The 13,669-nt window shown below is 37.1% G+C and overlaps 1 protein-coding gene across 3 annotated transcripts in view; it reads right to left on the bottom strand.

Moving 5' to 3' along the window:
• LOC150091200 (histidine protein methyltransferase 1 homolog) overlaps nucleotides 1-13,669 on the bottom strand; it is a 132,104-nt gene that overhangs the window by 78,778 nt on the left and 39,657 nt on the right. For all 3 annotated transcript variants that reach the window (XM_090382748.1, XM_090382739.1, XM_090382755.1), the window contains exon 4: nucleotides 602-673. In XM_090382748.1, the coding sequence (XP_090238874.1) occupies nucleotides 602-673 (72 nt within the window). The remainder of the gene's footprint in view (nucleotides 1-601; nucleotides 674-13,669) is intronic.

Genomic DNA, 13,669 nt, shown 5'->3' with positions numbered 1-13,669 from the left:
CAGGTCTAATCAAGAAGTGTGTGCTACGCACTGCTGCTCCTGCCCACCTCGCTAAGGAGGCGCCTCATCGTTAGAAGAGGAGACAGTGTAATTGTGCCATGGTTGAACAAGACATGGTGATCTGATCGAGGATTTTAAGGCCTTAAAAGGATTATACAAACTGCACATTATATGTATCTTTCATTTTTCTCAAGAGACGTACTAGAGGAAATGGATTTAAGCTGAAGGATAATAGCTAGATCAGAGACAAGAAAGTTTTATTTTAGTAAGCATAAATCAACTATAGAGAAAACATGCCATCTATTCTTGTGGTAATGGAAGGTTTCTCTAAATTTTAAGAAGAGATAAGGCAAGATTTATTTTTACTCAGGTTAAATACATGAATAAAATTAAATGACAAGGAATACATGGGTGACAACGTTTTTTTAAAATTATTTTTAAGGCAGATACTTCATAAATCTAGCTCTTTGTATCATTTGATACAAAGAGCTAGATTTATGAAGTATCTGAAGAGCTAGATTTAGTCTAACATTTCAATAAAAATTAATTGTAAAGCACCAAGAGAAAGGAATAAGATTACAGTAAAAATAATGTCACTTACGAAATCCTGAAAATGAACTTTGGCCCCCATTTTATATGCTAATATTCCAGGAATTCCTGCACCACATCCAATCTAGATAAAATAGTAACTATTATAAAAATTCTGCTAATAAATAGATAATCAGAACTGATTATGTGGGAATTTTTTTATTTGGTTAATCATAAAAGAAAAACAAAAATTCTTATAATTGCCTTTTTATATTTTTCTGTTATTCTAGACTCTGATGCTTGGAAAATCCATTTTCACTTTCTTATGCAAGGATAAAATTTCCTCTCAATTCCCACATCCCACCTCTTGCATGTTATTAAGTATTATTTCTATAATTTGTTATTAATTCTTTATTTTATTTTTTAAATTTAATTTAGTTTTTGACCACATCTTTCTTCCAAGATGTATTCAGCCAGATCTTCCTTGTTGGAAGGCAGATGTAACACAATATTTTCTTTAATATTTCATTTTCACTGAAGAAATTTCTTACCATATATTTAACTTTCTCTTTCTGTGCCAATTTAAAAATGAAAAGTGAAAAGTGTGCAACCGAAGAATTTTGAGCTCGTGGAACATACATTTTTTGTAAATTTTTACTGTCGTTTTGATTAATTATCATATTAAATTGTTTTTGACAAATATTTTAAGTCTTAGTCACATTCATTAGCTAATTTTTAAACTTATTATTCATACAGCTTTTGCATCAGTGTTTTGGTGAGAATATTGTACCACATAAAGAGTAGCACATTGCAATTTTATTGTTTTAATTGTGAAAAATAAATAATCAAAGGTTCCAATCACATAATTTGGCATATATTTTTGTTTTACCCTAGGGGCTCACATCTGGTAAGTATGGGCTTGGCACACCCAGGGTCCTGAGCTGGATATCATCATTCTTCTCTTTCTTGGTGATTCACTTCTACTTTTGACTCACACACTCTCTCTCTCTCTCTCTCTCTCTCTCTGGTAACTTGGAAATTTTTTTTGGTTGGTGTAGCATAAGCCTCAGGCTTCCTTGCACCATGTAGCTAATAATAATAAGTAAGTTTTTAGCCAAGCAATTTTATTTTTAGTAAGGATATAACTAATTTAAAATTCTAGAAACACGATATAGCATAACGTATATATTGAACTTAACAGCATTAGATATACTGTAAACATCATAGCTTCATATGTTTTAATTGCATTTTGGACTCCATTAGCTTAGTGTAGTATTATCACTTAATTAAAATGATTAATTTTCATTGTTAATCAGTTAAATTGTATTGAAACGGAAATCATGCCCAAGACTTCCTAATTCATTTCACAAATATACATGGTCTCAATTCTAATCTCAACGATGTCCATTTCCACTTGCAGTCTGCCAAACCCCATGTACTTTTTCTGACAGAATCTCAGTTATCGGTTGATTCAACTACTGCTCATCTCAGATGCCCAAGTTATTCGCTGTATGATTCCTTTCGCCTCAAAGGTGGTACTTGTGCATATGTCCTTTCTGATATTCCCTGTCAGAGACTTGGAAATTTGGAATCTCCTCTCTTTGATCTTCTCTGGCTTAAAATCTCTCTACCTCATTGTGTCAAATTCATCTGTTGTCTCTACCGTTCTCACAACTCCACTAATCACTTGGAGCTCTTTGACTTCCTCTCTTTGCAACTTGACTTTCTCCAGTCCAACTTTCCTAACAGTGAGGTAATTTTCCTTGGTGATTTTAATGTTCACAACTCCAGCTGGCTTCTGTTTTCTAGTCACACCGACCCAGCTGGTCGAGATGCTGAGGCTTTTGCAATTACTAATGACCTAGCACAGATTGCTCATTTACCTACAAGAATACCGGATAATCCTAATCATACAGCCAATACGCTTGATCTTTTTCTCACAAACAACCCTTCTAAGTACACTGTCGAAGTGAGAGGTCCCTTAGGCACTTCAGATCACAACTTGGTGATTCTCTTCTCCAATGAAACCTTTATCTCATGGCTATTCCCAACCTCGTGTTGTTTGGCATTACAAGAATGAAAAATGGGATGACCTGCGAAACTTCTTTTCTTCTTTTCCTTGGTCGGATTACTGTTTCAAAACTTCTGATGTCAATGTTTGCTCAGATCGTGTCAGTGAAATTATTCTTGCAGGAATGGAATCCTTTATCCCACACTCCACTTTAAAATCTCGTCCCTTATCTAAACCTTGGTTTTCCAATAAATGTGCTAAGGCTGTTCAAGAGAAGAATGTTGCATATCGTAATTGGCTTGTTTCTAATTCTTCAGTTTCATTTTCTGCCTACACCAAAGCTCGCAACAATTGTAAAGCAGTTATTAATCAGTCCAAACTAGAGTTTGAACAGGCTAAGAGTAGAAAACTTGCTTCTTGCCCTAATGGTAGCCGAGCATTCTGGTCTCTTGCCAAAGCTACTGGCCACAACTTTTGCCCATCTCTGCTCCCACCTCTGTCCAAACCAGATGGTTCTGTTGCCACTTCAGCCAAGGATAAAGCTGACCTGCTAGCATCCCATTTTTCTTCCATCTCATGTATTTATGATCTTGGTAAAACACCTCCCACCATTCCCAACACGCTCCATTCAATGCCTCTTGTGGTCTTCCATCAAAAGGATATCAGAAGGATTTTGATGAATCTTGATGCTAAGAAAGCTCCAGGTCCTGATGGTATTTCTCCACTTGTTCTCAAAACCTGTGCTCCTGAACTTACTCCTATTCTTTGCTGCCTTTTTTCACTTTCTTATTCCAAAGGTGTTTTTCCTTCTGCTTGGAAATTTGCTCATATCCAGCCAGTTCCCAAAAAGGGTGACAAATCCCTCCCATCCAATTATCGTCCCATTGCAATTACTTCTACTCTCTCTAAAGTAATGGAGAAATCAATTAACCGCCAACTCTTAAACTACCTAGAAACCTTCCGTCTGATCAACGATCGTCAGTATGGATTTCGTCAGTGTCGATCCACTGGTGATATTCTGGCTTATGTTACCCATTTATGGACTAATTCAATGGAAAGGTTCGGTGAAACACAAGTAGTTGCTCTTGACATCTCAAAGGCTTTTGATCGTGTTTGGCATAAAGGTTTTCTAAACAAGCTTCCATCTTATGGTTTGCCAACTGTTTTTAGTAATTGGTTATCCAGTTTTTTCTCTGATCGCTCACTGAGGGTGATGGTAGATGGCTCTCTGTCCTTTAACTTCTCCACTAATGCTGGTGTCCCCCAAGGTTCAGTTCTTTCCCCCACTCTATTCCTTTTGTATATCAATGACCTTCTTCCATTGACTGGAAATCCTATCCATAGTTTTGCCGATGATAGCACATTGCATTCAACTTTCCATTTTGAGAAACCTTGTCCTGCTCAATCAGCTTCAACTTCTCGAAAATCTGCTGCCAATTTCTTAAATGCCGATCTTCAGGTAATTCTCCAGTGGGGCAAAGACAACTTAGTTGATTTCAACCCTTCTAAAACTCAGTCTTGTCTTATATCTCGCAAAAAGGATTCTTCTGCTCCTATGCTTATCTTTAGTGACACTCCGATTTCTAGGCAAAATGATATATCTCTTTTGGGGATTACCCTGACTTCTAATCTCTCTTGGCACAAGCACATTACAAATATTGCTTCCTCTGCATCTAAAAAACTTGGTTTTCTCTTTTGCTCTCGGCGTTACTTTTCTTACAAACAGCTGCTCACTCTGTATAAATCGCAAATCCGCCCTGATATGGAATATTGTTCCCACATCTGGGGTGGTGCCCCCAAAACCTCTCTCAGGCTTCTTGATTCCATTCAGAAGAGGGCAGTTAGGTTAATTAATGATTCATCTCTAACAGAGTCTTTCCACTCGCTTTCTCATAGACGTACTGTTTCTGCTGCATGCCTCTTCTACAGATACTTTCATGGGCACTGTTCTTCTGAACTGGCTTCTATAATTCCCGCCCTCTCTTTCAAAACAGTCCAAACACGTGCCGCCACCAGCCAACATCCATTTACTGTCCAACTTCAAACCCACAGAACCAACTTTTCATCTTCCTCATTTATTCATTCAACTGCCATTTTCTGGAACAACCTTCCTTCATACGTATTTCCTGAAAATTACAATCTACAGAAGTTCAAGTCCAATGTCAACAAATATCTTCTTTCATCTTCTCAACCTCCAACCCAAGCACGGTACTAAGTACTATAGGTTCTAATACCTCTCGTGTTTGGGGTTCACATAAAAAAAAAAAAAGACTAGGTGCCAACTCATCATTCTGATGGGCATTTATGAGAGCTTGAAGAGTAGGATGGATGCTCTTGAAGGAATTAAAATGAGGGAGCTTTCAGGGTCTCAGCTGCCAACCGAATGTTAGAGATCACACTTCTAAATCGTGCAACATAGCAACAATCCCCAAGTAGAATGCACTGCTCAAACAGGAGATGGTTATTGTCATTGACTCTACTGTCAAGAAAACGGGAAATATATTGTGCAAGAAGAATAGGTGGAATACGACCAGAGTACGCCTGTGTCTGCCAGGGCAAAAGTAGATGACATTGTAGAGCAAATTTTATATTTTAAGAGAACAAGTAGTGTTGTACACATTGGCATTAAAGATAAAAAAGACAGGAAATCTGAGGATCTACATAACAAGTACTGGACAATGTTGGAAAAAGGTAGCAAATTAAGATTGAATTTGGAAGTGTCTGCAATTCTGCCCAGACACAACAGGAGGGAGTACATGTTCAGATGCTCAACAACCAATGTCAATTGCCGTGGAAAGAAGATGAAAGGCTCATGGAGTAGAATTTTTCTCAGTGTGGTCTGTGCTTGTTAACAGGAGAGACTGCTTCTACAGGGATAGGATACACTTAAATAGAAAGAGTGCAAAAATATTTGCTGATGATATCGAGGCAGTGAGAGGTGGCTTGGAAAACTGCTAGCTCAGGAGGATAGATAGACTGCTTGGTTAAGAAGCATACTAAATCTAAGGCAGTGCATCCAATCGACATGGGTGACTAGTGCAATGCTGATACACTTTGATGTGGCATTAACACCAGAAAAACAAAAATGACAATAGGAGTGTGCTATAAGCCTAATGATTGTGATGATTATACAAAACAACTATAAAGAGAAAGAGTTAGCCAGTAAATCAGAATGTCATAAGATGGGGGATTTTAACTTTCCAGATGTTGACTGATCACTCACACACTAGCAAGACTTTTGTAGATTTATTGGATGACTATTTTTCTGCAGCAGCATGTTAGAGAGGCAACATGAGAAAGCAATACTCTTGATCTGGTTACCAGCAGCAATTCCTCAGGCATTAAGAATCTATAGGTAAAAGACCTACTGGGTAGCAGTGATTAGTGTGTATTTGGAATTATAAAAATATAAAACTACTGTCAAGGGTAAAGGGAAAGGTTTTTGATTTCATGAGGGTGACTACAGTGGTGTCAGTTTTTAAATTCTATGTAACGAGATCAACTGATGGATGATGTTACCAACAAGAAATTCGAAAAGGGAAGCATTCAGAGAATGCAATCATGGAAGCTACTAGGCTTTTCAAAACTAAGAAATACGATCCCCAGGCCTAAATGGATGTCAGATGAACTGAGGGGGACTTGTGGCTGAGAAGAAAAATATGTGGGATGCATATAAATTATCAGGTGATAATACAGAATCCTATTTATATATAAATTAGTCTGTAATCAAGTCACAAAAGGACGTGAGGTTAAGCATGCTAAGGCACATTATGAGAAGTCTCTAGCAAAGAATAGCAGTGAACATTATGCTTCTATGCTTATATTAACAGTAGAAGAATGGGGTTGAATCACATTGGGCCATTTGATGTCAATGGGTTAACTGTTGATAACCCTGCTCAGGATATGCTCACATTCACATATGAGAAATTCTTTAGGGCAGGGGATCCCAGAAGTTGATCAAACTTTAACAGGGAGCTAAATGATTTTGTGATAACTGAAAGGAAAGTGGAACAAAGTTGTTTAAGCAAAAACAAAAAATGCACCTGAGTTCGATGGAATCTATCGAATATAGTTAGCTGTTACCTCATTAATAAGACTAGCCAACAAAAAAAAAAAAAAAAAATTTTTGTCATACCACCACAATGAAAATGTGAAATTCTGGAGAAAATAAACATACTGATTCCAAAAATCACTATAAAGTCTCTATCACGTTTACATCAAGAGATGTACCAATATTTAATATTAAAATAAAGGGATATATATATGTATATTAAAGTTTGTAATATGTGTAAAAAATATTATACATTCTCTATAACTGATTTAACGTCAAAATAATTATCATAAATCATAGCAAAATAATTATATTTCAATAATATATAATCAGCATACCTGTAATTGTCCTTAAAAATGTTTGCTACTAAGGGGATTTCTCTTGTATTCCTGCTTACTCTCCTCGCAAGGAACCAGCAGTAATTCCCCATCATTACAAGATCCCAGCGACACTGGTACCACTTTTCCATCGTGTAAATATCTTGATGAATATCTCGTTCATCACTCATATCTCCCAGGTTTTCGCAGAAAAATTTGAGAAGGTAATGAAGAAAATGAATTTTCAACAATTTGACAGCCCGTATTTTTGTAGCACTCAAGTAAATTAGATGCCAACATTTCATAATTTTCTTCTTTCCTATTACCCAAAAAAAAAGCATGTACTACCACCTTAAACAATTGGCAAAACTGCCAAATGAACCTCCGTTAACTGGGTTTCAAACATCATCTTTCAGGAGTTTCCAAATTTGGGGTCCTCTGAAAATTCCTTCCTTAAGTTTGGCATATGTTAAATTAGGAAACACTTCTCAAGCATGCAAATCCGTTACCTTCTTTATCTAGTCCCTTCGTGAAATTTTTCATCAATGTAAGTTTGATGTGCAGGGGTGGAAGAAGAACCTTGATCGATTGCACTAAAGGAATATATTTTATGTTACATTGTCCTAGTATGAACTCTTCCCGCTTGTCCCAATGTTGCACAACATAATGTTCTGTCACAAGACTGTCCCACAAACACAAAATACAACAATATTTTGTGCACCCCCTGCAAACCGATAACCTTAAGACCACAGCATATATTCCAACCATAATCCTGGTATTGGTTTGCCATTAGGAAGCAAAACTGCTTTTAAACTTAATTTTGAGGCAACTACGAATAAACACCATTCACCTGATTTATGAATGACACCTAATTTTTTCAGAAGTCCAATAATGTCTTTGCAAAAATACATACTGTCCTCGGTAGCAATAAATTTTGAAAACTTTCCAAAAATCTTGTTCCTCCTGTGAGTATATTCCACTGCTGTAACCTAGAACCTAACAGTTCAGTTTGTTCTTTCAGCAAATTTAAGTCTCTAACCAAATCATTCAACTCACATCTTGTTTGATAAATGTACTTCACTACCTGAACTTACTGGCTGATAGTCAACATCTTGTGAAGTGGAGGCTTCCGGGGAATCCTCAACTTGAACTTGATTGCTATTATCTTCCCTACTACTGTTTGGAGAATAGATTTACAACCCTGAGAAGAACATGTCATGATCAGTTAATACTTTGAAAACCTTGCCACAGCCTACAAAAATCCTTACCAGAAATGCTAAGTGTGCTCTCTTCAAATTGTAAATTGTTTTTGAACCTAAGAACCATAGGTAGAAGTCTGATTATGTTTATCACAAGAAAACTGAGGCTAGAATCAGCTTATATCTCTTAAAATAAATCAGTTCATACATTACTGGCTAGATTATGCAAAATTGACATATTTGGGTTAAACATAACTTCATCTATATTTAATAAATGTGACATGATATGAAACTATCGTGGTTATTTTTGAAATCTACGCATAAAAACTGGTTAAAAACAGCATTTAAGTTCTTGGCAGTAAAAATTGTGTTGGCTAGTGTAATAAGGGAGGCAGCAAAGAGGTAAGCTAACCATTATGAGCCATAATTATGAGAGCATACTTGGATTCAGGGGAGATTCTACGGACTGGAGATGTTCGAATGTATTCCTAATTAACAAAGGGGATCAAAAGGTCACGTGATTAATTAGACCTTTAGCTTAAGGTATGTTCCTAATAAAATAATGGAGTCACTGGTTAAAGAAATAATGTAGGACCATCTAGACAGCAATACAATTATACTGTAGTCAGAGCAGTGCAATCTTGTCTGACCAATCTGATTGGATGCTATGATGCAGTAACCAGGGAACCATAGGCAAAAAAATCGATTTTGATATCATCTACTTGGATGTCAGGAAGGCATTTGATACTGTTGCACATAAAAGACTACTGTACAAACTGGAGCAATGTGGCATTAAGGACAAGTTACTGCTATTTATAAAGGGATAGTTGAGTGGGAAAAAGTTAAGAGTGGTTATCAACAGACACTGCTTTTTGTGGACTAATGTTATTAGGGCTGTCCGACATGGTTGGGTGCTGGTTGCATTATTATTTTCTGTATTTACTGAAGATACTGATGAGGATGTATATAAGGCTTATAATATATAATGTCTAGGTTTCAGATGATACAAAAGGTTGGCAGCATGATTAATAACAGTAATGAAGGTTGGCAGGGTTGTTAAGGACACTACTGACGCTATGCTGATGCAACAGGATCTGGAAAGGTTGAGCAGATGGGCTGAGAGGCGGCAAATGAAGTTTAACATTGACAAATGTAAAGTACTACATATGGGAAACAGCAACTCCAGAGCAACGTATCAACTCTGTGGTACTACACTGACAGTGGTAGAGAATGAAAAGGACCTGGGTGTAATTGTGCATAGTCTCCAGACACTGCAATTTGCAGAACTTAAGCCTTTCTCGGTAAGAGGACCCTTCGTTTCCCTAACCAATCTTGTTGCCCTTCTCTGTACACGCTCAAGCAACTTTACATCCTTCATAAATATCATTGATAAATGATATTTATAAAGGATGTAGAGTTGCAGCATTCATAAATATCATTGATAAATACACAAAACTGTGGGCCCCACACTGAACTCTGGGGGACTAAACAAAAAACATTAGTTCACGAAGAGCAGCTTCCACTGATTACCATTCTCCGTTGTCTCTCACTGAACCATCCTTTTATCCATTGTAACAACTTGCCCTTAATACCATACTTGCAATTTGTACAGTAGTCTTCCATGCGCAACAGTATCAAAAGCTTTCCCGAAATCCAAGTATGTGATATCAAAATTATTTTTGCATCCAGTTCCTTTGTAACCACATCATAATATCCAATCAAATTTGTCAGACAAGACTTTCCCTTAAAAAAACTATGCTGTGTCCAAGCTATAACTGAAGTCTGGTCTAGATGATCCTGCAATGCTTCTTTAACCAGTGCCTCCATTAATTTCCCTGGAACAGAAGTTAAACTAACAGGTCTATAATTACTTGTCGCCCTTTGATCCTCCTTTGTGAATTGGGGTCACATTTGCACATCTCCAGTCTATGAGTACCTCCCCTGAGTCCAAGGAAGTTATATTAAAGGAAGTTATGGCAAAACCTTAGCCATAATTATGAGAGCTTCCTTGGACTCAGGGGAGGTACCCATAGACTGGAGATGTGCAAATGTGACCCCAATTCACAAAGGAGGATCAAAGGCTGACACAAGTAATTATACACCTGTGAGTTTAACTTCTGTTCCCGGAAAATTAATGGAGGCACTGGTTAAAGAAGCACTGCAGGATCATCTACACAAGACTTCAGTTATAGCTCGGACACAGCATGGTTTTGTTAAGGGGAGGTCTTGCCTGACCAATCTGATTGGATACTATGATGCAGTCACAAAAGAACTGGATGCAGGGAATAACTTTGATATTATATACTTGGATCTTAGAAAGGCTTTTGATACTGTTGCACATGGAAGACTGCTGCACAAATTGGAGCAATGTGGCATTGGAGGTAAATTGCTGCTATGGATAAAGGGGTGGTTGAGGGGGAGAAGACGGAGAGTGGTAATCAATGGACACTGCTCATCGTGGACTAATGTTATTAGTGGAGTCCCTCAGGGTTCAGTATTGGGTCCATTATTGTTTTCTGTATTTATAAATGATATTAATGATGGCATATAAAGCTTAATGTCCAAGTTTGCAGACGATACGAAGGTTGGCAGGGTTGTCAAGGACACTACTAACGCTATGCTGCTGCAACAGGATCTGGAAAGGTTGAGCAGATGGGCTGAGAGGTGGCAAATGAAGTTTAACATTGACAAATGTAAAGTACTACACATGGGAAACAGCAACCCCAGAGCAACGTATCAACTCTGTGGTACTACACTGACAGTGGTAGAGAATGAAAGGGACTTGGGGGTGGCTGTGCAGGCAGATATGAAGTTCTCTGAGGAGTGCAGATGGGCTGCAAGAGTTGCTCATGGAGTATTGTCAATGATATACAGGAATTTTTCCAGCAGGGATAAGGAGGTGATTATTCCATTGTATAAGGCAATGGTCAGGCCACACCTAGAGTACTGTATACAGGTCTGGAGGCCTCATTTCAAGCAGGATGTAGACCTGCTGGAACGAGTACAGAGAAGGGCAACAAGATTAGTGAATGGAACAAAGGGGTGCTCTTACGAAGAAAGGCTTAAGTTTTGCAAATTACAGTGTCTGGAGACTAGGCACCAGCGAGGTGATCTGATAGAGGTATATAAAGCCTTGAATGGTTTGAGCATGCTCAATGCTGATGGGATTCTTCCTCTTGCTCAGAATAATCACCTGAGAGGGCATAAATTCAAATTGAGGAAAGACAGATGTAGGATAGACGTGCGGAAATTTGCATTTAGCCAGCAGGTGGTTGGTTGGTGGAACAGACTTCCATCCCTTGTCGTGGAAGTTGATAGCCTAAATAAGTTTAAGGCTCAGCTGGACAGGTATTTCGAACGAACAGAGGGGTGAAGCGAAAGTGGTTATTTTTTATTTATTTATTTATTTTATTTATTTATTTTTTTTTTTCGCTGATGCTGCATAAGCTTGCTTTCTTGTATCAAATGCCTCTACTAATGCTAATGCTAAAAATATTTCGCCGCCCTCTTGAACTGTCACACGTAAGTGACGCTTACCTCGCCTGTCCACTCGTGGCGACCATGTGTCAGAGTTAGTTCACGATTACTGCTTGTGCATTCCACTTGATTTTTTAAATTTATTTATATTATGAGTAATGGAGACTTTTTCTGTGCCTTTCTTTTAGCTCAAGCTCTAATTTATTAAAAAATTCTGTATAATTTGCACCCTTTTTGGCGTACACGAGATAACTCGGGATAGCCCAAATGGGTTAATTACTCCCATGTATTTTCTATGAAAAAATTAATAAAAAACACAAAAACTATACAATGAGTATTCGCATGATGCATACTTTTAATCTGTAAAATAAAAAAAGTCGATCCGTTAAGGCACATTTTCCAGAAAAAAATGTTCCAGGAGAGGGGTTAAGTCTTCAAGGACAGGGTAAAAATATATTAATACAGTAAACCCCCGCTATTCGCGGGGGTTACGTTCCTGAGAAATGTCGCGAATACAGAAAACACGAATACTGAGTTATGGCTCCCATAGTAATAAAGGGGTTCCGTTCCAAAGTATTAAATATATAAGAAAAACTAGCCTAAAATTTTGTCTATGTATGTATTATAGGTACCTTCATAATATGATTATGTACATAGACAGTACATAGTTAAATGCAAGCATATGGAATCGAAATGAAAATAAGAAAATTTAATATTAAATGTAATATTTATTAGAAATTTCAAACAAATCTTTCAAACCAGCGCCTTTGCTAGCAAAAAAACTTATCCCGCCAGTGCTATCACCAGTTTCGCTAAAGTGTTGATAAAGGAGTTTTGCCTTTTCACGAATGATGAGTGAACTTCACGGAATTTTATTTTGAGTTCAGTCTTCTATCCACAGATTTAAAGCCTTTTCCATTTTTTCTAATTTAACATCCCGAGTTACAGAGCAAATTTTTGAAGCAAATTTTAGCTTGTTTTCATGCACGCTACGGTAGATTTTTCTTCTGATTTCTTGGTTGATCGTACCGTTGACTCATTGATTTTATAATGTTTTGCCACTGAGGAGACACTTTCGTCATTAGAAATTTTGTCTAATAACTCAATTTTATTCACTAATGTCATCACCTTCTTTGATCTTTTCACAATTCCCTTGTTATTCGTAGCGATATTTTTGTAGGGGGTTAGAAAAGAATTTGTCCACAATAACGTCACTTTCTTCCGTTAACATACTTGAAAAAGCCTGTTTTCACTAACACACTGCAAAACGGTATATTTTTTGCTTTTGTAAGCATATCAATTTATAAATTGATATATAAATTGATAAATTTATTCAATTTATAAGCATATAAATTAAAAGCAAACCACGAATTCTTCCATGACAAGCGCATAGCACATACTGAACAAGGATTAGCGAGAAACATCCACGCTCGCGATTTTGTCACCCCTCTCCCCCCACCCACTAAGCACTGTTTTGACCGGGAAAGATAATTTTAGCCACGCCCATGTTTTTTTTTTTTTGGCGGAAAATGTTCACGGCGATTTAAAATTCAATTTTTTTAGGTTTCATTTTATATTAAATCAGTGACCGCGAATACAGATACCGCGAATAGCGGGGATTTACTGTACTCGGTGACATTACCTGCTCAAATCGCAGCAGCTAGCTATGCAGGTATAGCTGTTTCTGGCGGGCAAGCAAGTTATTGCAAGTGCGATCCCCTCTGGGACAAAAACCAGACACGTGGTATTAGTGCATGCTGGCAACAAAGGTGAACTTAAAACAAGTGACGAGATAAAAACAAATGACAAAGGAGTTTAAATAAGAGATGAAAAGAATTAAGATAAAATCAATAAAAAATGTTAGAGATGGAAGTATTGTAATTAAGGCTGCCTCTAATAATGATCTTGAGAAATTAAAAATGTGTTGTAAGTTTAAGGATCACAATTTAAATGTGGATCTAAGAAATTGAATCCTACTCTTATAATATATGATGTTAATAAAGAGAGCACTGATGATGATTTTTTGAGGATTTATATGATAAGAACCTGACTGATAATGGTATAATAGAATATGGATTCAAAAAAT

Source organism: Mastigoproctus giganteus, chromosome 1 (genome assembly GCF_048544385.1).
Source record: "Mastigoproctus giganteus isolate SK-2022 chromosome 1, ASM4854438v1, whole genome shotgun sequence".
In the NCBI taxonomy this organism is placed as follows: domain Eukaryota; kingdom Metazoa; phylum Arthropoda; class Arachnida; order Uropygi; family Thelyphonidae; genus Mastigoproctus; species Mastigoproctus giganteus.
Note: the sequence above shows the minus strand (reverse complement) of the source record. Positions and strands in the feature narration are given on the sequence as shown.